Source organism: Aspergillus ambiguus (assembly GCF_047715705.1).
Source record: "Aspergillus ambiguus strain CBS 117.58 unplaced genomic scaffold BDV59scaffold_2, whole genome shotgun sequence".
Taxonomy (NCBI): Eukaryota; Fungi; Ascomycota; class Eurotiomycetes; order Eurotiales; family Aspergillaceae; genus Aspergillus; species Aspergillus ambiguus.
In genome coordinates, this window is record NW_027395515.1 from 1,571,891 (window position 1) to 1,596,847 (window position 24,957).

Below are 24,957 nucleotides of genomic sequence, written 5' to 3' on the forward strand. Positions count from 1 at the left end.
TCGATCTCCCTGTCCAGCATAGGATCTGGCATAGGAGAAGGAAAAGCTAGCGCCGATGGGTCGGGACTCTCTGTGGTCTGTGTGTTGGAGGTTTTATTTTACTGCAGGAGGTGATTTGATTTAGCGACAGGTCAGGTGGTGGTCACTGGACTCGTGTCCATCGGTTGGTCCGGTGAGTCCGACAGACTCGTCGATCTCGCCTGCTTCATTCAACGGACGGTTCGTCTCGGTCAACACGAGCCGCCTCGTACACTGCTGGTTTCTTACTGCATCGTCGATATTACATAAGACTAGCGATTGCCTGGTGGTTCGGAGCAGGGCGTCTATCATACAATCAGGTCTATACAAGTCCGGACATATGGTCATCACTCTATCCAAACTTCCTCGTTGTCTGGTACAGCCGAAGGTTCGCCCCGGCCCTCTCATTCCATCATGTACCTTAGTGACCTCCAGTATCATTGAACGGCAATGACCCACTATCTCAAACTGAGACCGTGATGGAATGAGGGGAAATGCGACCCCCGTCAACCAGTCACGATGCCCCAGAAGCCATTCGCATCCAAGACCTAAATTCTTCGTCAAACCGGCGAAACGTGGGTCTCCCAGAAAATCCCCCATTTGGTATCTTGGTTCAGCCTTTTCCAAGCAGGTGGAGTCGCTGAGCCGTGGGTCTCGGATCCGCCGCTAAGAAAACACACAAACCAGCTATAAACGACCATGATTGACCAAAGTCAAGTTTGACGGCTAAGCGCGGGGCATCCTGGGATCCTCTCCGCCCGGCTTAGCACAATTAATGAACAGTAGTCTAGACAAGCAGATTCGCCGGAAGATGCAAAGGCCCTGTGATACCAAGAATCCCGGTGGGGACGGCGGTAAACCCAGCCTTCTGAGTCGAAGTGCAAAGAACCCCTGCTTCTGTGCCGGTCCATCTTGCTTCGAGGGAAAGGAGAGGTGTATCTGATCGATTCCCACTGGTGGTTTAGCCTAGCCCTAATCACACCAATAGACATTAACTGGCATTCTTTTGTTGGCTTATGGGATGTCACCAACACGATGAGCTCGCTTGTTACTGCGGGATTCCACGCGAGGGATACGAAGGTATCACCTGTGGACACGAGGAGTAATGAGAGGAAATTCTACAATAGAAATGCATTACTTCAGTCCGCGCATGCCGATCAGATACAATCGAGGGAATGGGAGAAACGGGCTGCAGGAACCGGCGTAGTTTTCAGCTGACGAGGTGCTCCGTACAACCTTTCTGACTCACGCGATCGTCGTCTTAGGTCTTCTTTGCCCCGGACGATCATACGGAAAATTTATCCTGCAGAATTTTCTTACGAAATTAGTAGCCCCTATGTTTAGAAATAAAGTTTGATTGGACTATCACAACCCAATGATGGATTTATCAATTGAAGCATAGTATCGTCTCAGCGGTTACGTCTTGATTGTCAATTCACCCAGAAAGGTGTGGAAGTCCTTTACCATGACACCGAAAGGCCTCGGCTTATTGACTAGGGCAATGGCCAGACCTTGCATACCTATGCATATATGGTTATTATACCTACTAACGCTGACTACCTGAAGCAGTAATAAGTGAAGTTGTCTTAATCTCCCCCATCACAGCTACTAGACTCCAACACCACGTCGATGCGCGAGTTCATCGGTGGAGGCCCGATCAAAAGGCCTGGGCACCAGCAGCGCGGCGAAAGTGACCTCGAGGGTGCGGGAATACAATTCCTGAAGGCCAACAGTAGCAACGAGAGAATCCCGAACATTGCGAGATCTGAATCACTGAGGAACAAGCAAAAGCTGATGGGAGGCTGCAGATGATGAATTATTAATTCAGAAGCTACTAGTCTAGCTAAGGGCCCTCAGGGGCGGTGCCTGCATGGCCGGAGCTGGGAGCTCTCCGATCACTTGCTGTGGCTGCCGCTGCTTCTGACGTCTAAGTTGTGGGACGAAGACAAGGCCGATGGGCACGATGGCGCACAGGCGATGTAGGAGGTATTTTCGTCGTTAGATGAATCCGAATCCGACGAATCGCCGTCACCGTCGTTCCTAATCACTTCTTGGTGTGGACGATTGTCGTTGATAGTTTCTCCAAGCTCGCGGAAGTCGTCCGTGATCAGCTGCAGCTTAGTCTTGAGGCCTTGGTTAAGCGGCCATTCTGGCAAAGGCAGTTCGATGATCGCGAGGCGGTTGGGCTGGGTGAAACGCCGTTCTCAATGTCGATGAGGAGTCTCCGGACGCTCTCGGTCTAATAGGTATCCAGGGAGAACGGTCCATGGATCTGCGCCATCGCCTGACGGAGTCTTAGGTCCGGAATACCCCACGAAGTAGACCTCATCTTTCCAGCTGGTGCCTGAGTTAGTTCAATCTATGGTGCTTCGGGTACATCCTTAACTATCATCTTGTTAGCCTACTCAGATAGTCTTACAGCCTAGATTCCTAAGTGACACTCGCAAGTAGATCAACAGTCGACTCACAGATTGTCACGTTGTGCTCTTCAGTTGTGGTCTTCGTACTGCTACAGATACGGCACGGTTCCACTTCTTGCCATTTCTTTTGCGGCCAGACCCCTGCGGTTTGCCAGGCGCACGGTTCTTCTGGCCATCGCCACCACGTCTACCAGAGAGTCTTCCACTAGTCTAATGTGCATGAACTCTGTCCCGATTCAATTATACAAGGAACTCCGGAAGGGTTAAGAGACGATGATCACGTTGTGTATGTACGAAGCAGCCCATCAGACCACGTCTGCCCGTAGACAAACCAGGGGTCTGTCCGGAAGGGAGCTCATCTTCTCGATAGTCGATGGCGTAGATTAGTATCTATAACTCCAAATTTGGATAGTATAGATAGTATAGATAATAGAGTCTAGTGGAGGAAGGGAGCTCCCTTTTATAATACGAGAATGTGGAAGCATAATAGCTGAATATGAATCAATTACCTTCGTTCGATCACTCTAGGAGTAGAACAATTAGTGACTAAACCTGCCTTCAAGATATAGAGATGAAAGCGTTGATTTACTTAGTGACGACAATCTGTCACAGCATTCATTTCGGTGAAGAAGACCCGTGGGTAATGGATGTGCCAGTATTCGAAATGCCGATCACCTTCACGAACTGCCGGTAACCCACCTTTCCGAGTCTGGGAGCTTCTAGACAACACGAGTAATTCCTCTACTTGTACGGACTTTTGGGGCTTGCTAGTGCTGCTTTCCACAACTATGACTGCGTGCACGGCGTTGCTCGTATTTGTTTGTTGCCCAAAGCTGACGTGAAGGAACTCTACGCAAGTTTTTTTTTTCCGGCTTACTTTATCCTTGTAGTGATATACACCAATCACTTCCTCCAAGTGCTCGGAAAGCTCGAAGACACAGGGACTAGTTCTACAACGCTCCTTCTTATTTCCAACCGATACAACAAGACGAAGGAAGTTGCCTGTATAGTTCTAGCCATGCCTTCTGATTGGCCACTCACCACGTGGTTGCCAGAGACGATCAGCCACAATAAGTTATGGGTGTATGGTCTTTTGCGGCATAAATGATGAAGCGAGTCTGTAAAGAGTGGTTGATTTCAGCAAGTATCAGTTTCGCTGTCACTTGAAGAATTGCGTAATCTAGTGATCCATTGATATGTCGGCGATACCTACGGCAGAGGACCCGTCATAAAAAACGCTTACAAGCAACGGCTCTGCTCCCATATCTAATTTCTTCCTAGAGTACAAAGAGATCCCGCCTGACAGCTTGCCATAACCCTTCCCAAAACGCCACGTACCATAAATGGAATAAGTCTCAAGAGAAAAAAATAAATAAATAAATAAAAATAAAACGGATGGTAAGAGAACGAAGGTCGGGAGATCATATTGAGGAAAATGTAATGAAATGCACCATATGGTATCAGTAACCCTCGGGCTAGATTATGCAGCCGTTCCGAAACGCTTCTTCCGGGCCTCCATGGCAAGACGGTCCTTTTCACTTAATCCGCTGTGGTTGTTGGAGTTGCCATTGCTTCCTTGCTGTCCTTGGCCTCTGCCATTCTGGTTGCCGCCACGGCCCCGACGCTGGAACCGATTACGACCGCCAATGTCGCGTCTCTTCCCTCCGCGTCCGCCCTGGTCATTATCCCGGCCCCGCTTGCGAGGTTTCTCGGTAGAAAGAGCCTCATCCAGTCGGCCCACACCAACCTCAGGCTTCTCCTCCGCGCCAGCCCCGAAGCGCTTGGCCCGCTCGAGCTTTCTCTCCGCCTCCTCAATAGCGGCCTTGGACTCGTCCGTAATGCCAAATTTCTCCGCGCGTGCCTTGCGCTTCTTTAGTTCCTCCTCCATCTCGGTGATGGGCAGACCCATCGCGTAGTTCGGGGCTGGCTTCTGCTCCTCCGTCGAGACGGTTGCAGTGCCCTCAGTTGATTCCTGAGGGGCAACGGCAGTTTGAGACTCAGTCTTCGATTCATCTGCAGCGGCAGCGTTGGGCTCTTGTTGTGTGGCAGGGGCTGTCGCCGCCTTCGCATCGGTCGTAGTCGCAGGAGCAGTGGTTCCGGCCGGAGCCTTCGCGGTCACGGTCTCAGCGGCGGGCACATCGTCGTCCTCCCAGTCAATCACGTCCTCCGCGTTATCGGTCTTTGTGGCCGGCGCCGCTGGAGCATCAGACTTGGCTTTGTTATCGGCCTCCTGCAGACGCGCGACCATTTCCGCCTTCTTGCCGGTGTGGGGGAGGGAGCGAGCTTTGAGAATCTCGACCAGCTCCGCATTGGTCTTCTTGCTGTAATCGGTGGCCATGTTGAGCGGTGCGAGCGAGATGGTTCGTAGAGTTCTTTGTCGGACGGGAGACGATGTGATGACGGAGGCTAGGGGCGGATGCGGCCGGTTCTGGTGGTCGGGTTATAAAGAAGATCGCCTTGTTTACGCTGTCATGCGGGTACCATCCGAAATAAAAGCGAGCAATATGGGTGTTGTAGGGATTGTAGAGTGGGTGTGTTAATAACGTGAAGATGATAAGATGATTGACGCGCTGTCGCGACGGGCGTGCAGTCCGGGTGTTTCCTCATCGGGTATATTAGTCACTTGTATCATGTGACTTGGTCATTACTACGAACAAACAATGGTCTGATAATGAATTGCCGAACGATCTGTGCTTTTCTTAGATGGTTTTTGTGTAGTAGAGAAGTATATGTCATAAACGGCGGTTGATTTTGTCTTGTGCCAATTATTCTGTCGATATAATTTGACAATATCGTTTTTTGGGAACAATGAGCCACTAAAAATGCATTTATTATTCTTTGACAACTGCAATTTGAGAATTTCATTTATTTATTATCTATATCACGAAGTACAGTTTTACTCAACTGGCCTGTTATTATAATGGCCCCGTCTGGACTACAATAGTACGTGGCCGAATCTTGTTCAACACCATCATCCAAGGCAGAATCGATTATCAAAATAATGGCCCTGGCGATTTGTTTGGAACCTATCGGATTTGCCGAGCACTTGAGAGCTGAAATACGGGGAGCCTGTGGGGAGCTCGATGACATGGCACGCATGCTGTGGCTGTGGCGACTAGCGGCGATGCATGCACTGCGGCAAACTCCCAGCCAGTAGTCGATTGACTTTTCCATCACTTTCAAGCTTTAGCTTCCATTTATTCGTGAATTATGTATGGTTTCTATATAATTTTCTGAAAACCAGAAAGTGAGTGAGAACTCGGCCGTCATCAATCCCGGTCAACGGATATAATGACCGCAGTCATAGATGGATCGATCACAGCGTCATAATCCAGTTAAATGAACGACAAAGCAATCATATCGGCATGTAAATAAGTAATCAATTCCATGAGGATGCATCAATCGGTCCATAATTTTACTGACAAGAGCCCTCCAAATGCCTGGCGGTCGAGCACATCATCCTTCAGCAACAATAGTATGGAAGCGCCCAATTGGATGATGATCCAAGCGCGGATAGGTAGCAATGTTAGGCCTAGTAGAATACTATTAGAGATTACCAGTATAGCAATTCCAGTCGGCAGACGGGAAACAGCGCAGGCCTGCAGGCTTCTAAAGCTGCGAGCAAATAGACAATAAACATCCCTACATGGATTTCAGCCGATGCTTCTATACGTATTATGCTACTATATATACTACTATATCTTCTCATACATAGACATGAAATGAGATATACTAGAGAAATAAATACAATACTTAGAATTATACTAAAAAGCGAAGGTGCTTTCGATCCTTGCAGTCACCTGAAATAGAGCTCACTGGCAGACAGAAATATAAACAAAACTATGGACAAGAACACAATAGCAAGACCTGGTTATAAAGCAAAAAATCAAAGTCCATGCTCTGATAAATTATCCGTAGAACCAATACTCCGCTGCGTATTCCACCTGGAACTGTTTGCCCTGTCCTTTACAAGTGGTTGTAAGTTGTCCTCCAGCTGTGTGAACACGATATACTTCCTACACGAAGACACACTTGTTAACCTTGCTCATTGACGGCTGTCACTTGTTGGTCTCACCTTGATCCCCTTCCCACCGATGGCATTAAGTTTCAGCCATGAAACATCCTCCTCTCGAGGAGCGGCAACGCTGCTCGTCTTATTTGCTATAATCCAATCATGGTGCCCCCCGAGTCTGAAATCAAAGAATGGTATACCAGCATTTGTAAAATAGTGCTCACCCAGAAAGAGACCTTTATCCGACACCGGGAAGATACGGTTCGCAAGGAGGGCCAAGAAATCGACTGTGGTAGAAGGAGTGTCAGACACCACGGGTGGTAGACCATGGAGTATCTCCGGCATTTCCTGGGCGAGACAAGAGGAGTCGAAAATAGTAGCAACAGCACCCACGGCTATAGGAGCCGCCCCATCATTTCCACTTGTGCAGCTGTAGTTCTGTGTTCCGCGGCCAATCGCCACGTACTTGAGAGTGAGCCCGTTGGAGGGGTGAGGCAGCTGTGGTTCGGTATTGTTGAGGGGCAAGGCCACATTTTCTAGAGGGCAGTTGGTCATCTGAAAATTGTCAAGCCCTTCGGAGATATCCAGAAAAGCTTTGATCAGCTGTCCGTTGTCCTTGATGATAGGGATCGCATGTGCAGAGAAGACGGCGAAGAATAATAAAGGTAATATGCTAGAACACATCATGGATAATTGGGAAGCGAGGACTGAATTAGAGAATATGTAGAGTAAAGGGAATAAGACCCGGATTGTGTTAAGAACGGATGGTAATAAGAAGTTTCAAGTGGGTTAGTGTTGTGGTTTTTATACTAGGAATTGTGCGGCATGAACCACGATCAATAATCCAGCAAGGCACATTCTGAGAATACACTCACATTGACTTGCTTGACCCAAAAGTCCTATCCAACAGTACCACAATTTGGGATCCAACATCATGGTCTAGCCACAGTTGAAATAGAATGGGTTTGTAAGCCTTGGCGGTTCTTCAAGACTAGTAGGAGAATGTGTGCCTCGACTGTCCGCCCAGAGACCAGCCTCTAGATTTCTGAAGGATGAGGTTTTTTTAAGGACTCCGCCACCCCTTATTTAAGGATGCTTTCTTTGATGTTGGTCTGCAAGAGGGAGTGTCAGGCAGTTTTAAACGCATCTTCTCCGCATTGAGCGTATGACATTAGGGCAACACGGTTTTCACTGGCGACCAAAAGTAATGGCTAAATTCAAATAGTCCCCCTCAAAATAGTCACGAGTATCTAAAATACAGGGGTTAATCTAAGGGTCTGTGTTGTATTGTTCATGTACACCAAAAATAGTATAATTAGCCGCCCTGATCCATCGTGTCGTCTTCCACGGAAAGGCAGTTGGGGCCAACAACCAACACCGACTATTTACTTATCTTCCAAGGGAAAGGATTGTTTCATAATGTATTTCGTAGACGATGAAGATGCTCTCGAAGGCACATGGTATACCCCTCGCGCATGACTTATCTAGTTGTGGGAAACCGGTGTATCATAATTTCTAACCCCCTTGAACTGAGTAAATACCACCAACGGCGAGTCGATGTTAGGCGCCGGACTCACAAACCTTAACACTCAAATGGTATCAGTATAAGACCACTCCAAAGAAACGCTCGAAGACAGGCCCCCTCTTACCGGGAAATTTTACGCAACCCAAAAAAGATTCGGAGTGGCTAACCTTCCACATGATTGCAATGACAGTCCTCTGACCACCTGTCGCCGCAAGCCTACCAAATAGTGATATCAATTGTTAGCTGGTCTATAGGATCCAACAGTGGCTGCGTTGAAAGGCGTGCTTGGACTTTTTCTAGGCCTCCCTTTGCTATCCGCACATCTTGACAGAACAAGACAAACCCTTCCTTCATCTGTTTCCCTGGGAAATTATAGCGACACAATACATAGGCCCGAAAGACTGCCTCTACCCCCACCCTGAATGATGCCACAACTTCACCCAATGTACAATCGACCCAGGGGAGAGAACCAGCACACCAATGGTGATGTCTTGTTCTCCAGGGCTGTAATAAAAACTGCAAAAGTCCTGAGATTGACCAGCTAACACAAACAAAAGAAGTCAGAAGCAGGTTGCGGCAAACAAGGCGAAGGAGGCGCAGTCGTTATCTAAGGGGAAGAATACAAAGTCCTTCGGCTGTGAGGTGGCGACTGAGGAGCATTGGTATCGAGAGTATGAGCGCCAGGGGGTTGATGTATTTTTAGGAAGTCTGGATCCAAAGAAACTTATAGGCGGTATACGAATAAGATGGCGTATGTTGTTGGGTGTTGAGAGGAAATGGCCTGTAACGATGCTAGATGTACAATGAGGCAGTTCCAGTGCCTGCAATTAAATTACCCCAGATGGCAGCCCACCTTCCTTCGCGTATCTTATATTTGTCTATCTAATGCACATATCTCCTATATTTGGGGACATCGGCCTCATCTAACGCTTTTTCTCGCTTTAATATTCACTTCTCCAGCTAATCATGCGTCTATAAATCACGTGCAAGCGACCTCAGTTGACAACAAACCTCACGACATTGGCGGAACCGGGCTATCGTCTGATAAAAACCCTCAAATTTCTTCACTAGACATTTACGCCATCGATTTCATTGACACACACAGAGACTTGCGACCACTGGCACCGGGCTCCCCCTGGCGACATGGCAGACTTCGGTGACTTTGTGAGGGATGAAGAAGAGGAACTCGATCTCGAAGAGCCTGTTGAGCCCTGGAATAGGTACAAAACAGAAGGGAATCAAGAGGCATTCTGTCCTATTTGACTTGGGGGAGTACTCAATGAGAGATATCTGATTGAACATAAACTCGGCTCTGGGGGCGGCTCTACTCTCTGGAGGGTCTATAACATTCAGGACATGAGAGGTGTGGCTCTTGAAGTCATGGCTTTGGGAGAATGAACGAAACTCGTATCCGGAATGAGATTAACGAGGACGTGCAAGATACCTCTCACTTTGTTACATATATGGCATTTTTCACTCTACCAAGAGGCAACGGGAGACAACGGGAGTCACCATAAGGTCTTAGTTCTCCCCGTGATGGGCCCATGCATTCACCCTGTTACATTAAATGATATCCCTATAGCAACTCGGATGTCTGCTGGTCGACAATTACTGGAGACCGTGGAAAATTTACATAGGTCCGGAATAATCCAGCGCGGTAAGTGATAAGTGGCAGCATGATCCTTTTCCTACAAATCTGTCTTCTCATAAATAATAATCTATAGATCCAAACGAGAAAAACTGTATGTGAATGGCGTCTCTCAATAGCCTTAGTAGAAGTGCTAAATATAAGGCACTTGTTCGACCGTTAAAACAAACGATACCATTCATCAAGCTTCGGAAACAGGGTGAGCTTGTGAGCCCAGTTCATGTCCCTGAGAGCCTACGCACCGAGAAATCCTATCTTGGTGACTTCGGTTTAACAAAAAAAGCTTGATGAACCTATAGCTCCACGAGGCTATCCGTCCATGCAATATTGTTCTCCGGACTGGCTTCATAGGCAGGAGCCAAGTTTTGCATGCAACATGTGAAGCTATATGGTCACTTCACTTTGTTGTAGCTTAGGTCTACACCTTTTCCCACATACTTAGAGGACGGACTCATAAGTGGCTTGAATGAATGTTTAGGCCCATTGCCTATACAGTGGAAGGGCCCTTACACGTACCCTGGTGGGTTTGACTCTGGGTATGACCAGCCTCGATCCCCGAATCCAGAGTACAGCCTTGCCTCAAAAATTGCACAGTTCCGCCCTGATGCTGATCTGGCTGAGCGGCTATTTGTGGAATCCGTCATATCCAAAGTCTTTGTCTACAATCCAGAGGAAAACCTAACAGCAACGCAGCTTTTATGCGATCCTTCGTTAAGGGCCCTGATGGAGAGATACGGATGCTGATATTCTTCGTGTATGGCATGCATAATGGGGCATCTACAAGGCAGCTTGAGCTCAGAAGACATGTTACTGCCGCATCACTTTCCTTGCTCTCTTATTCATGTGTAGCTAATCTCATTGCTACGAGACATCATGAAAGTAATGGGCATCGAAATGCTAATGATCTTACAAGAAGCATCTGTTCATGCGTTGTTAAGGCCCTTTAATATCGATCATCAAGTACCGTCCTGCGCGATGGCTCGGTTTATCCTCTAGGCTGTCTGTCCAACAGGCATCTTGACTACGTAGAGTCCGCCACGTCTTACCATATCTACCCGCGAAAACACCTGTGCAAGTCTATAGAAAGCCCTCCCCAGCCCCTATCTTCCAACCTACACATCTATATAGAGACAACGCACGCTACAGCTCCCTCTGTTCCTCCTCAGTAAGCACCCGGAGAGGCGGCCCAGCCTTACTCCCATCCCCAGCCTTGATCTCGTCGCCCTCCCCCGGCACCCTCAGCCGCCACCTGCGCCTCACCTCCTCCACAGCACAACCCTCAAAACAATCCGCGACATAGCGGCCCAACACCGGCAAAAATTTGAACGCACTGTTCTCGTCAGCGAACCCCAACCCTCACCCCACACAGGGAGAAAAGAACTTACTGTCCCGCCCCACCGGTAGCAACAAACAACCCTGCCAGACTCGGATGATGGTCAACAACAAAGTCGCCCTCCGGGGTATCCGTGTACCAGCACAGTCGGCGATTCGACCACGGATGGCGCGAAAACCGCGGGACAAGCTGGCGCAGGCCAGCACGCAGGGCGTCGTCCGCATCCGCAGGGAGGAACGACGATGCGGCATTATTCGCATCGCGCTTTGGCGCGGAAACCACCGCCGCCGACGACGCATGGCCGCGCAGCGCGGCCATGCGCGTGGCGAACCCGTAGCCGTGCCGGGCGACCTTCAGCACGTGCGTATCCGGCGTCGGTGGAAACACAAACACCCCGCTGGTCAGGTTGATCATGACGGGGAAGCGGCGCAGCTCCGCCGCCTCGGCCGGGGTGAGCTGGATGAAACCCACGGGCTGGCCGGAGGCGGAGGTCGCGTGCGTCAGGTCGGCGAGCAGGTTGGTCCAGGCACCCGTGCTCAGGATGACCTGTGCGGCCGGGAGCTGGTCTCCCGTGGCGAGGTGGACGCCTGTGACTCGCGCGTGCGCGGTCTGGAGGGCCGTCACGGTGCCGGCGGGGCCAGTGCGGAAGGCGACGCCCGCGGCGCGGCAGCGGTGGGCAAGATGGGAGATGCTGGAGGCAGCGTCGGCCCAGCCACCTTCGGGGTTGTGGTAGGCGATGATGTGGGCGAGGTCGGCGTCGATGCTGGGGTAGGTGTGCTTGAGGTCGTTGGCGTTGGGGTACTCGTGCAGGGTGCGGCCTTCGGCGTGCGCGAGGTCCTTGATTTTGGCGATGTAGGGGTTGGATGGCGTTTCTGAGAGGATCGCAAAGCCGGAATGGTGGTAATGGTCCTGGTAGTCGGTCTTCCAGCCGCGGAGGGCCTCTTGTGCCATGCGAGAGTACAGCGCGTCGGCATAGTCGGTGCGGATGATCCGCGAGATGTCAACGCTGCTGCCGTCTGGGACCGGGGGCGGGTAGCGGTCCAGAACGGTGATATTCGAGTATCCCCTTGAACTCAACTCGAGCGCAGTGGTCAGACCAAATACCCCGGCTCCGACGATGAGGATACTGTCGGTCTTGCCTACGGCCGGCGGAGCCCTTTGCGTCATTATGGCTGCAACGGCGCTTTGAGAGGGGTATGTTTCTGGGATACAGGTTCGCCATGCCAGGGCGAATACCAGCTGAAGAGGTTTGAAGCAGTATCCACCCCAGTCTGGTCTGTTCTCCGCTTCCGAGATGATGTCAGTGACATACGGTCACGTGATATATAGAGGTACTAGATAAGTACAAGTCAACAGAGTATCCTCAATAGGACAGTTTTAAGTAGTCAACCTATGTACAGATTTACCAAGCGCCCCCGGCAGTATGTAGCAAGCTCTGTATTAGACAATATGGTATAATAGTAGCGACCGTGGGTGACACCTCGTGTCATGCAACAAACCAAGCAAGAAAACCCAGAAACAAGAACCGCCAGCTTCCATCCCATGCTCCGTCCAGGTGTAACGGGTATATGCCAGCACTCGACCAACCTCGAGTGCTACTCCAGCCAATTTTGCCCCGACATAGCAAAAAGCATTTTGGATAAGTATGGGCCATTTCCTGGGCTTCCAGCAGAAGGAATTTCAGAAATTGTCCCATATATGATAGAAGATAAATCTGAACAAAGAAAATGAAAACGACTGCCCGCTGCGACTTTATCCGGACTCAAGAGCATGAGACTGCGGAAACGCAGATATCGAAAGAGAAAACACAACGCAGTTGGTATCTGAAGAAAATTCATGCCACAGAAAGAAGAGACGTAAAAGAAAATGGGGTACTCAGAAACTCAAACCAGAAAACCAACACCCTAGTCTAACGAGAGGACAGAAAGAAATCACCAACCAGGAAAACAACCGGTACCTCTATGGTCATAACGTGGGAATGTAAAGTGTAATTAAGAGATCATTCTGCATCCCCGGTGGCCCCTGTACCGTATCCTGTTATTCGAAGAGAAAGGAAGAGAAGAAGAGGGGTATCAATTCCCTGCAACGGCAGAGACGGAAAAGAAATGAAGTCGCGAGAAATGAAGCTGTTGTACAATGGTCGAAATCGAATCAGGAATCGGGCAGCAAGAGGCGTCGCACATTGCAACACGCTTGGGCTTCGGCGGAAACCATCGGCGGACTGTAAGGCGAAAGGGGAACACAGTAGGGCATTTTGCGGCCAGCCGACAAAGACGCAAGAGGATCACTCTTCGTCTTCACCGGACGCGCCTTCCTTTTCGCCCTTGTGGACCTTCTTATGGCGCCGCAGGTTCGAGACCACAGAGAAGTGACGGCCACAGCCCTCCACATCGCATGCAAAAGCTGCAAAACAACGGGTCAGTACCAGAAGAGGGACTTTGGAAATTCGCGGTGACATACGCTTTTCGCCAGTGTGGCTGTACATGTGGGTTTGCAGAGATGAGGGTCGCGTAAAACGTTTGTCGCACACCTTGCACTTGTGCTTCTTCTGAGTGTTGGACGGCATTTTCGAGCTGAACTGGCTCATCATGGACTGGGGACCCGGAGGAGCACTACCAGTCAGGAGGTTAGATGGGCGAGGGAGAGTCCGCGACAGGTGCCCATTCTCGTATGATTCCGATGTCGTGGAGCTGTAATCCGTCACGGAAGACTCGACAGAAGCAACAGAAGCACTGTAGTAAGGGTAGTTTCCAGCGGAGGAAATCGAGGATCCAGACGACTGGGCGGATGGGAAGCCGTATGAATCCGCAGAACCCCGCGTGTTGCGAGGGGGGTAGATGTTGCGAGGCGTCAAATCCTGGCTGAGCGCGACCATTCCACGGCTGGCATCAAGAGCATCGCCGAAAGTTGGCGCCGGGGGTGCTTGCGACTGGCCCACACGGGCGTCACTGAATTGCAGGTCATGTTAGCGTACAGATAGATTCAAAGACACGAGTCCTGGGGAGGAGTCGCAGTCGCAGGAGGGTGGTGGTTCTTACGCGTGAGAGATGCGACGGCTGTCTGGGTGGTGCAGGGATTGGGTGTAGCTCAACGGCGCGTAGCTTGCGGGTGCGAAGGTGCTCATTGACGAGGCGGTGGTGTACGCGGGACCCTGTTCGAAGGAGGAACGGGGGATGGCGTGCGGCATCTCCATGACCTCCGGGGCGGGATAGCTCGTGGCCGGGGTCGTTGAATAGTTGCTGCTTCCTGTGACCATGGAGGGAGCAGATACGGGAATGCTCGAGTAGGGCATGGACATGGGCGCGGGACGGTTCACCTCCTCCTGCTTGATACCGATGGGGCTGGGACCCATTGAAGTCGCGTACACAGGGGGGGTCGAGTGCGAAGACGTGTGCGCAGCCGACCAAGGGTCGGTGAATTGAGGGGGGTTGTGATGCGACATATTATGCTGGTAGACACTGTCGAAGCCCATCCCGCCGTACTGGCGGTTCTGGTTTTCAATGACCATCGTCATGGAGGATAATGACTATCGGGAAGATTCCGACGGTCTTGCTTTTCTTGATGGGAAACGCCTGCCTGAGTGGACAGCGTTCTTCGTTCCTAGACCGGGACGTCGCGCAAGATCGGATCTCGCAGCGACACAAGCACACCCAACGTGGTTGACAAGGGACGGACGATCAAGGAGAGGATGATGCAAATCCAAGGGCAAGGAGAGAGGCGGTGGGGAGAGGAGGGGGAATATTTTGATCGAGTTGATCCGCGCAGAGTCTCGCGTGGAGAGCGAAGGGGGAGAGAGAGAGACTGGAAGATGCAGAAGAGCAATCCAGTCACAATGACAATAGGGAAGATCGCAAGGAGTATTAAAACAATGGGAGGAGGGGGGTTAGATCAGACAGATAGAGGGTGACGAGATACAGGAGAAAAAGAAAGACAAAACAGACATTCAGACAGTGAGTCTGGGGAAGACCCGAAGGGGATCGGCGAAGCTTATGAACAAATACAGGAGGATCTCAGCATGAAGGGACGAAGGGAAGCCCTGGCGTTGCCGTGTTGGTGATGGAGGTCTAGTGCCACTGACGACGTCCCGTCGGGGACGGTTGCAGATCGTTACTTTGGGCCGCTTAGGCTTCGAAACGGCGCCAGTTAAAAAATCAAAAAAAAATAAGACGAAAATAAAATATTTTGAAAATAATTATTTAAAATCTACTTGAATAATAAATCCAATTCAACACGAAGGAATTGCTTAGTGCCTGTGGAAATCTCCAAATGGGAACCAGTTCCTCGGGTGACCCTCAAGGTTTGGATGGGTCTCTTTGGGGGGGGAAAGAAGGTGGCTTTCCCTGGTTTGGCGGGTGGGTTAGATGGGATTTCGGGCTGCATTTGCTTTCGATTTGTTTTTTCGTTTTTCCCTTTTTATTTTTTTATTTTTTTTTTCCTTTTTCCTTTTCCCTTTCCCTTTTTTTTTTTTTTCTTATTTTCAAAATTCAGTCATTTTTTATTTCTCCCCATTTTCATTTTCCCCGTCCCTGTCCCATTTTCTGCTCATTTTATTAATCCATTTCTATTTTTATTAAACCCTCACAATTCCATTCAGTCCCTATGAACCATACGATCGTCCAAGCTATTGTAGTATACGAAGCAGTGGTCACTATCGACCAAACTCGGCAGTTGCCTGAAGAATAAAACCATTATCATCATCGATACTAGTTCTTAGATCCCAAGTCAAGGATCAGAGAAAATAAGAAAAAGCAACAGGGAAGTGAAAAAGGGAAGGAAAATAAAAATAAAAATAAAAACAGGGGCAGGGCACCAGAAAAGGGGAGGGCCCTCTGAAACTCCGGGATCGGACCCAAGTATGTTTACGCGCAAGTTGCCCGGCTCAATGTTTGGATGTAACCGAATTACCGGGCGGCCCTCAACTGCCCCTACGTAATCGGCCTTTTTCAGGTACCACATGCAGTAAACAATACCATGTCGAAAATCTCCTGCTGCACGGGGAATTTTGGCCGGTCTGGCGAATAAGCGACCGTATGCGATTCTACGGATAACGACTTTTCTCAAAGAACCCCCAAGGCGTGCAACGTAAAGGCGTCCACTATTCAATGTGTTGAAGTATCTCACTGAGGTAGCTCAGCGTGCTCTCCCAAAGTAGCATCCATTGCGGGAACTCAGTGGCCAGTTTGGCTCAAGCAAGTCCCAAGCGGCAGTCCAGGAGGGTGGGAGGCTGCGGCGGGGGCGAGGGCGGTTTGTGCCGTGTCTACATCCAGTAGTCTTGTTCCGAGGCGAACCCAGAACCAAAGGAGCAAAGCGTGCAAAAGACAGCGTCCGGCTCAAGAAAATCAAGTTCATCCAGCACCACCACGATCAAACCAAGTTTCCCTCCTGTTTGTATCCATCGCGACAAGCGACAGGCTGGAAAGCGGCACCAGGTTCCAATGACCCAGGTTCGCCTCTCTACAGAGTGCGAGCGTGTTTCAAGGTAGCGGGGAAGGGGCAGATCACAAAGATACGTCAAAGGGTATACCCGTTCCGTGGGGGAATGTCGCTGGGCAGCTGGAGACAGTAAAGCAGCCAGTGGATCGACTCCACCGCCTTTGGGGGGTGTCCCTTTTCTTTGCGTTTTCCGTTTCCCTTCCTTTTTCCCTTTTCTGGTCATGGATCCATGGGTGGGACAGCCACCAAATAACTCCCATGTGCTGGGTTCCGTACCAGATAACCAGGTTAATTTAGTAGTATAGGCGTGTAAACCACTACGGATGTCAAATGAGCAAAAATTTCTGTCGAAAGAAAAAAGGAGACAAGCTCTCGTCCTTACTGGCGCATTCCTCAGCGGTGTGTACACCAACCGATACGTGCAGGAAACTTACCTCGAGGTCCAGCAGGAGGGGCCAAGACCCGTCCAATTCCCGGAAAGCCAGCCCACTCATTGGCCCGTGTCAAGATGGGATTGATGACTTGGCCCTATTGGAACCTTGCAAACCAGCCGCCCTATGGGGCCCTTCTTACACCCGCGGCCCTAAAGTAACCACGAAGTGAGCCTATAGCGGCCTACCTTCCACACAGTATGATTCTGCATACTCGAGACGAGGACGGGGTGGTCAAGGAAATGCTGGCTCAAGGAAGGGGGTGTGCGGAGGACCACCTTCACACGGCTCAAAGTCAAGGATGTAGGGGGGCAGGCAAATGGTATGTGTCCATCTGCACCCCGTATCTCATCCGATGCAGAATGCAGGCAACATACGGAGTACGTAACTACCGCAGCGGATGGTTGAACGAACATTCCTGTTCTTCATTATCAACGGCGGAAATATCATCCCGCAGAGGTACGAACCACCACTGGTGCGTACCTGTCATTCCGGTCGAATCCAGCTGCACAAGGAGAGAGAGTTTCGAGCAACTCGGACAGGACCCTCTGTGCATGGTGTCCGCCCGTAAGCAGGTCATGAATCTCAAACAACGTACGTAGGCCCCCGACCTCCTGGATGGGGTCGTCTGGAGTCGAGAAGGAGAAGCTGCGGGATGACGACATTCCAATCAAAACAATCAATCCGGCATTCCATGCTCTCCAGTCTCCAGTCACCACCTGCACGGATCAAGCCCTCGCGTGCTGTTAATATATTATCAAATTGCCTCCATCGCGTCATCATACAGTTCCCGCAGTAGTTTCTGCAAGACCACCACATCTGAAGCAACTGAAGGCAAACCGTTGACCAACCAGCACGCCCCGCCCGCCCGGGGAATTTGTAATGCTCTGATCAAAAGGACGTCCGGACGACCTCCGCCCTTCATCCACGATGTTACGTATTGATTCTGCATAGTAACCCTATACAGTTAAGCCTAACTACGACCTGGTCTTGATTTTTCTTGTCGCTGTGGCTTTTCATGTTTTGCCTCCTCCGTCGGCGACATACTCAAAGCAGGCAAAGCACGAATACGGAGTACACTAGGATTCTTTTTCCACCGGAAGAACCCAAAACAATAGTAATACTGGTAATAATAGACGTATCCAGTTCATCCATGATCAGACAATAACATGGTCGAACCATCATCGATTCAGATCGCAGCCACGCTGCAAGGATGCGATGGTGCCAGCCGCGGTTCCTCGGCTCCGTTTGGCGGATGACCTGCTAGGCTTATCATGGCGGAAGGATGAACCCCTACTCAAAGGATTATTTTCGTGTAGCTGGATGGAAGTGCGGGAATTTTTTGTGTCCGCCACCACCCCTCATCCGCACCCACCACACACTCATCCCTTTACGGCGTACACCCACGTTGGAGTAGAAAAGTGGACTCGCACTAGTGACTCAATTTTCACAAGCTACAACCCAGCATCGCACGCAAGTTTCTATCCACCAGCATAGTGGGCTCTAGCCCAAGATCTTGACTAGGCATGGCGTAAGGATCTGACTGAGCACCATCACGATGAACACACCCCCCGACAGATCCAACCCCAGGATCAATTTTATACGCCGTACGCACCTCACTACAATAAAGTATTCCTCGATGTTGATCGGCAACCTCAGCGCCAGCATCCAGAGTTAAACAAAACATGACAAGTGGATATTCGGGGGGAACATTGACGGACATCCACTTCTGCAACCGTTCGGCTGGGGCGGCTTCCCACTGTGGCTGCTCAGGTCTGAAGCCACCGCTCCATGGCAGTATCTATGATAGGCACAGCTCATCAGCTAGCTTAACCTAAATTTTACGGTTTGGCGGTTAAAGCCGCCGTGCGAGGGGACAGAGTCTATCAGGTGTCGAAGAATGCATGTGGCCACCTCTGATACCCCTGTCGGTCGTTTCCCCGATTATGAGGTACACACAGTATTCGGTCCTTCGTATGTAATGAGGCCCGGTAGATTATTTTTCTTTCCGCCCCACGTCCGACGGTCGACTGCGTATGATCTGGTCAGTCGGGAAGAAACAATGGGCCATGTCGCGTGGCGGTTTTGGTGAACCTGAGGAACAGAAGATCCATTGCGGCGAGAAAGTAAGGCGAAATTTGATTACACGGATGGATATCTTAGAGAGGCCACAAAATCAAGGACGAGTTAATTTGCCCACGAACCAAACACAATCCGACATGCCTAAAGCAGCAAGCGGGTGGGGTCCTCAAAAGCCAATGATATAGCGGTGCGGCACTCCATTTGTAGGGAAGGTGGGGACATCATAGCATGATAAAGCCCATCCCGCACGAGCATCAAGTGCGTTAATGCATGGTCCAAAGGGTACGGAGGAGCTGGCAGGTCCCCGGTGACTCCTCCAAATTGCATGCGAAAGAGAATAGCATGTATGGAACGCTTGGGCGCTGGCCGTGGATCGATCAACTGCGGTAGAAACCTAGCCGTCCTATATGCTAGCGTGGAGTCAAGCTCACTGATGGTCAATCGCTCATTTCTGCAGGCCCATCCATCGTCGCGACTCGGGAAAAGGGCAAATCATAAACAAGCTACCATGATGCATCCGACATGGAGACGGGCTGCGAGCCTGGAACACGGTTGCTAGACTGAGTCGCGGAGCTCGGTCGAGGAGAATTAGCCTCCTGCAGTTCGTAATTATTTCCTACACTTGGGAGATTGTAATTAATCTTCCGGCAGAAGGAAACCCTGCCCTAAGTCCTTCGCTGGCCAAACAAAGTTGTGATATCTACTCGCATTTGACCAATCAGCGCTCGCCTGCGCCATTATCCTGGTTCCTTCAGTCCAACGGCCGCGGAAGGAAAGTAAAGGCCGAGCATCGTCACCGTTGAATGCATCCTAGATTTCCGACGCTCTGTGCAGAATACCTACGGAGTTTGTCTACCTACCCTCACAGCGGCCGTGTTCTATGACAAGACCAACTTGGAAGGTATAGCCAAATCAGGGTGCCGTACCCAGCACAGGGGATACGACGAGTTGGATGTGTTCTCCGTACCAAGGTACAGTATTTGCCCTAATATCTACTTCTATTTTAAGATGCGATCATTGGGAGGAGAATGTGCACCATACTCCATGCTGGAATTTCCAGGAGGGAAGTCCCAACATCGCAAGGTGTGAGAGGCCCAAGCGAGAGACCATTGCGTAAACCCCCTCGACTGGGCGGGCAGTGCTCCAGCATCCACTGAATAGAATCGATGGTTATTTTTAACAGTATCATTGAGGGAAAATTACGCGGGAGATGGGAGAAGGTACCACAGGACATCTGAGAAAGGGTCCCATAATAAGGAAATTAATTTCCTTCTAACGCAGATATTCGACCGCAATAGACACCGTCGAGATATAGTTTGATTTACTCTGGTTTGCAGACCGCCAGACCCGAACGACGACACCCACCCGGGTCCTCACCGCTTTTCCCGCGCTGTCGGACTCCATTTGCTGTCCACCCTCCCTTGGTTCTGCCGTGCCCTTATTTTTATTTTGTATTATTTTTCCCCTAACGCTAAAATGGGCTATCCGGTAGCCTCCCCACTCCACTGGCGCCCAGGGGATTCAGCCTCTAAACCTATACCGGTAGCTCGTAGGCTACCCAATGTGGAACAGTGGCCCTTTGACACGGCACATCATCCCCCAAACCGCGTAACCCATCGGTGGGTCCTAGTCCAATCAGGGTCCGTCTCTCGAAAGCCCGAGAGGCCCTAATCCTAATTCTCTTGCGGGGGGGCTCGATCAGGAAATCCGGTGGGGCCCGCCCGTTGTCCAAAAGGAATAACTCGTCTCGAGTTTCTGTTTGGTGCGCAACGCCTTCCTGATTTGGTCATCTGTGGTATGGGCAGCAAACCAACAAAGGATGCAGTCGATTGATGGGTGAGATGCGTTCTAGAGGTATGTGCATACTGCCTACGCAGCACTGCGTATGTCGGCAACGACGATAACCCGCGAACTGTCCAATCCCGGGATTCGCATCTGACATTTATCCTATGCTCCTGTGCTTGGGGCAGGATGGATGGATGCCGGCGAATGGACCTCTGTCTTCGCAAATGTTGTCAGCGGTTGTTATAATTAGGCGTGTAATCTCGCTTCATCGCGGTGGATATGCACTGGTGACATGCACTACGTACTACGACGGACTACGGGCTACGGAGGACATTCTTCCTACCGGGGGGAGGGAGTCCACCTGGATCGGAAGAAGATCGATATCGCGAGTTAATTTTTGTTCGTCGGGAATTAACGCTCGCCTCAAAAGGTCCGATGCCCTGTGATGGATATGTGTCCCCCGGAAGGCGCACGGCCATACTGCGTAGAGGCGGGTTGACGCTCGGCATTAATGCTGGGGGTTCTTCAGGCACCATAGGAAGATCTTCCCGACCTTATTTGGTGACGAGAGTCTTGCAATGAAGAAAACAGATTAAAGGTTATTAAAAACCCGAGTTAAACATCTGTCATCTGCATGGGGTCCATCTTGGCAGATCCCACTCGGCAGATCGCCATGATTGGCGCAGTCAATTTATATAAGCTATCAGCCATGAGACCAACCTTTGATGGGGATTAGTCACTGTCTCCAGAATGCGGTTCCCGGTGCGGCGATTGGGAATTTGAGCGATCAGACATTGACGGTCTACGGACAAGATAGGCAGGTCGTTTTGAGGGAACCAACCCGGGGAATCCAGCGATGGAAGGTCCCCGACCGGAAGTTAGACGGTGCGCCAAGCTAATAGAACATCGAGTGAAGGTTCCATCGCAATGTTCTTTTACGGTTTTTGGCGTAGTGCAAGATTGGGACCCAGCCAGGGAAATTAGATGTTTGGTCGTGTCCACCCCCGAATTTCTGACATGTCCTGAAGAAAGCCAGAAATGAACGTAGAGCTAAAAAGGGGAGGGGAAAATATGGAACCTAACACAATAGTGGGTGGGCAAGGTGAAGGGACTGAAATTTGGGTGAGAGGGCGAAGATTTAGACTCGATAGAACTGACCAATCCGCATGGACCTGAAAATCCATTTCCCAGACGCGCGTGCAGCCTTCCGCTGCTAGTGGGGGTTTTCCAGCTGAGGGATTGGCTAAGATTTCCGAACGCTGACTGGGACGGACGATCCACACATGGCCTGTACCACACTCCGAGTTAACCTATGGAGAGACGCTGATTGGTAGAAAAGGAGGAGGCCCACATGCCCCCAGAGACGGCAGATAGTCGATAGCCGAGCTTGGCTGCCCCCGATAACCCAATCAGCATGGGTGAGCCCCACAGGAGCTGACGCGTGCACATCTCTCGACGCTTTTCTTTTTTCGGTATAGAGTTTGGCAGTACGCAGTACATGCGTGCTGCGTACGTGAGTTCTTTGCCATTTCACCTAATGAGTCTTTAGATACTAGAGGGAAATCTAGACAAATCCATAGAATGCAGTTCTCAAGGCGCACAACACACCTCCTCTCAGCCCACACTCCGATCGCTCCTGACGCCAAATCTAGCTCGCTGATATACCGCATACGCATGCTGACCCCGCAGCCCAGTACCCTGAATCCCTGCCTGCGATCCTGGCTGGCCCCACCAGACACTGCCACTCACAGGGTTGCCGCTAGCGGTCACTTGAAACACGCCGTCCAGCTCAACTCCTATCCCAAAATTAGCCTAGCTAAAGCCTAGCTCCCTCGACTCGATGATATCACGTCCAGCCGTGCTCCGCAGCGACCACACGCTGATGGAGGGCCCGAATCTGGGAAAGCGAGGATGTAGTATCGTTCTTGTAATAGAAAGGTCCCTCTTAGTGATTCATGCTTAGCGTTTTTCTACATCCTTGTTTTAATTCTTCACTACTTCTTTGCCACCCCAGCTAGAGAAAGTACTCTGACGTCACGCCTTCCCAGAGTCGACGCTACGGGTTTCATTCTAGGCCATGAATCATGCGGTCATCGGACATCTTACACTGTAGCAACATGGGCAATCAACGTTGATCAACCCTCCAGCCCTAGAGACACGCCTAGGACGCCCAGTCGATAAGGCCGATTGGACCCTGAACAAGCTTCTATCGGACAGCAGCCTCTGGCGCAACTCCCCGCCGGAAAAATGATCTAGTGTGCAAGAGTGTGGACCCGACTTGTCTTGGCGTGTGTCAATGGCGTTCCTCGTCCATCCAGCATGTGCTCAATGAGGCGTCGGCATTGACTGGGGGGGGAGTGGAAACGTATCTCCGTGCGGAGAGAGAAATATGTATGCTGCACACCAGTCGCATTCAACGATGCATAACAATGAAGGGGGGCTTGCGTATATTCCCCGTTCAGAAGCAGCTTGCAGGGACATACTGCGTACATGAGTCTCGGGGGGGGGTAAGTTTAATATCCGATAAGAGTTTGGGGGTTGAAAAAAGAAGAGAGAAATTACTCCTCCGACCATGGGACCTACGCGTGGGTGTCCATCTTGCGCCAAACTTCGGAGATTGGAGCAGAACTAAATCCTATGGCTTTCCCAGCAAGGACCCTGCATCGCGGCTAACGCGATCAGGAAGCCAAACGGCAAGGAGAAGCCAGGTTCCTGAGGATGGGTTCCGATTGTATAGAGCTGATCTCTGACTCATCTGTCTATCGTTGCGCCTAGATCGGAGGGACGGACTATCACCTGAGAGCCTCAATATCTGGAGCTGGAGAGAACTGAATTGAAAACATCGCATGTTCATGCTTTTTTACGGGGAAGGATATGGTGATCTCGTTAATTAGATTAATTAATCTATCCGTCTCGATCTTTAATCCATGCTGATTATTATTCAAACCACCACCCTTCTAACGCGGAGTTACCTACCCAACTGGGGGTGGTCCTCTCACATGAACCGAGGGCGAGGAAAAGGGTCGGGACAAGGCCGTTGTTGATATCATGCGAAGATGTGGTCTATACTATTTTAATTCATCCCAACTTCGCCAAAATGGATTCGTAATGTGCTCAGACTAAGAGACGGGAGACAAGAGACCCAGAAAAACAAGGATTTTTCATGGGGCTTGTATTTTTTTTTCCCTCTCCATTCCGTTGCCTTCTCCAAAGGAGCCACCCAGGAAATAGTTTCCATGTAGTTTCAACCTCTCACAGTCATGGTGACAACCGCAACAAGCAAGGGGGCGGCCCATGTGTACTGCGTATGCATCCGAGAAACACGCTCAGAAACCATCCGGGCAGACCGTGAGGCCTGGTTCAGCTCATGTAATTGATGTATCATGCGGTCATCTTACCTTTTTTTTTTTCCCCTTTTGCCTTTTTTCCTTGTTTTTTCATTTTTTTTTCCTTCTTTCTTTTTTGGTTTGTGATGAACGTTCGTCGTCTTACTCGGTCCAGTTTAACTCAATGGGTTTAGTTCTGATGGCCGAAACTCTAACATACTTGACTCTAGAACGATTGCTTCTTTGGGGAGTGAGGGCTGCATGATTGAGCCAGCCACAAGATTAAAATCATTATCAAAAATCTCACAGGGAGGAGGGTTACATGACGGAACGAGGTTGGGGGATTGGAGAGGAGGGGAGAGGAAGGGAAGGGAGAGTTAACGCTCGAGCCTCAGACCCTGACTTGTCGACAGCAGGACCTTACTGACTAGTCAGCTAGACGGATGCACATTTTCGAAGGTGCGAGTATCAGGAGTGTCCGCAGCCCAAAGGATGATTTAGTTCGCGTCGAACCTGAGAAAGAATGCTTGCGCAACGGCCAATGAGGCGCAGGGTCTTCCCCACAGAGGCGTCCGCCGAGCCCGCACATGACAAGGGCGATGGAGAAGGCTTACGCGGCAACATGCCCTAACATGCAGGGTGAATGCTTGGCGTCGGGGACATGTGGCAAATGGCTGATGGCAAGATACGAGGCCCATGGGATGGACATGGAGATGAATGATGGTCAGGGACAGACGGGCAGCCGGTTCAGGTTTGCCCCCATCTGCTCCTTTCTATTTCTATTTTTTTTTGGTCACCCACTCCGCAATTGTCGTGGTTAGTATCAAGAGATCCCGCTTATGTAATCTCTCGTAGAATGTAGACCATCACTCCTACATATCACCAGCGCCGGCGAAAGAAGAGCATACGGCCTCGATATCTGTAGACGTAGGACGATGTAGGGC

The 24,957-nt window shown here is 50.5% G+C and overlaps 8 protein-coding genes across 8 annotated transcripts; all 8 read right to left on the reverse strand.

Annotated features, from left to right (window-relative positions):
* Positions 1-113: 113 nt before the first annotated feature.
* BDV59DRAFT_169051 (uncharacterized protein) lies at positions 114-1,324 on the reverse strand. Its single transcript, XM_073688171.1, has one exon. The coding sequence runs from the start codon at positions 616-618 to the stop codon at positions 121-123; it is 498 nt and encodes a 165-aa protein (XP_073552755.1). The 5' UTR covers positions 619-1,324; the 3' UTR covers positions 114-120.
* Positions 1,325-3,602: 2,278 nt separating this feature from the next.
* BDV59DRAFT_169053 (SAP domain-containing protein) lies at positions 3,603-5,006 on the reverse strand. Its single transcript, XM_073688172.1, has one exon. The coding sequence runs from the start codon at positions 4,774-4,776 to the stop codon at positions 3,919-3,921; it is 858 nt and encodes a 285-aa protein (XP_073552756.1). The 5' UTR covers positions 4,777-5,006; the 3' UTR covers positions 3,603-3,918.
* Positions 5,007-6,483: 1,477 nt separating this feature from the next.
* Positions 6,484-7,134, reverse strand: BDV59DRAFT_198244 (uncharacterized protein; the record flags this gene model as incomplete). The annotated part of the gene is made up of 1 exon (XM_073693121.1): positions 6,484-7,134. The coding sequence occupies one exon, from the start codon at positions 7,132-7,134 to the stop codon at positions 6,484-6,486; it is 651 nt and encodes a 216-aa protein (XP_073552757.1).
* A 3,629-nt stretch (positions 7,135-10,763) lies between these two features.
* Positions 10,764-12,123, reverse strand: BDV59DRAFT_190738 (NAD(P)/FAD-dependent oxidoreductase; the record flags this gene model as incomplete). The annotated part of the gene is made up of 2 exons (XM_073691798.1): positions 10,764-10,953; positions 11,009-12,123. 2 exons carry the CDS (start codon positions 12,121-12,123, stop codon positions 10,764-10,766), a joined length of 1,305 nt encoding a protein of 434 aa, XP_073552758.1.
* Positions 12,124-13,240: 1,117 nt separating this feature from the next.
* BDV59DRAFT_190739 (C2H2-type zinc finger protein) lies at positions 13,241-14,398 on the reverse strand (the record flags this gene model as incomplete). Its single annotated transcript, XM_073691799.1, has 3 exons — positions 13,241-13,359; positions 13,417-13,904; positions 13,995-14,398. The coding sequence occupies 3 exons, from the start codon at positions 14,396-14,398 to the stop codon at positions 13,241-13,243; spliced, it is 1,011 nt and encodes a 336-aa protein (XP_073552759.1).
* Positions 14,399-15,618: 1,220 nt separating this feature from the next.
* Positions 15,619-16,062, reverse strand: BDV59DRAFT_53505 (uncharacterized protein). The gene has a single exon (XM_073696569.1). The coding sequence runs from the start codon at positions 15,910-15,912 to the stop codon at positions 15,679-15,681; it is 234 nt and encodes a 77-aa protein (XP_073552760.1). The 5' UTR covers positions 15,913-16,062; the 3' UTR covers positions 15,619-15,678.
* Positions 15,887-16,899, reverse strand: BDV59DRAFT_53488 (uncharacterized protein). The gene is made up of 2 exons (XM_073696568.1): positions 16,772-16,899; positions 15,887-16,706 (listed from the first exon to the last, which is right to left on the reverse strand). Exons 1-2 carry the CDS (start codon positions 16,777-16,779, stop codon positions 16,214-16,216), a joined length of 501 nt encoding a protein of 166 aa, XP_073552761.1. The 5' UTR covers positions 16,780-16,899; the 3' UTR covers positions 15,887-16,213.
* A 1,250-nt stretch (positions 16,900-18,149) lies between these two features.
* BDV59DRAFT_169063 (uncharacterized protein) lies at positions 18,150-19,023 on the reverse strand. Its single transcript, XM_073688173.1, has one exon. The coding sequence runs from the start codon at positions 18,541-18,543 to the stop codon at positions 18,268-18,270; it is 276 nt and encodes a 91-aa protein (XP_073552762.1). The 5' UTR covers positions 18,544-19,023; the 3' UTR covers positions 18,150-18,267.
* Between the last annotated feature and the right edge of the window lie 5,934 nt (positions 19,024-24,957).

Bases quoted from the DNA above. Each gene is read 5' to 3' on its own strand.
- BDV59DRAFT_169051 (XM_073688171.1), bottom strand. From the start codon at position 618: ATGGGGGATTTTCTGGGAGACCCACGTTTCGCCGGTTTGACGAAGAAT.
- BDV59DRAFT_169053 (XM_073688172.1), bottom strand. From the start codon at position 4,776: ATGGCCACCGATTACAGCAAGAAGACCAATGCGGAGCTGGTCGAGATT.
- BDV59DRAFT_53505 (XM_073696569.1), bottom strand. From the start codon at position 15,912: ATGTGGTACCTGAAAAAGGCCGATTACGTAGGGGCAGTTGAGGGCCGC.
- BDV59DRAFT_169063 (XM_073688173.1), bottom strand. From the start codon at position 18,543: ATGTCCGTCAATGTTCCCCCCGAATATCCACTTGTCATGTTTTGTTTA.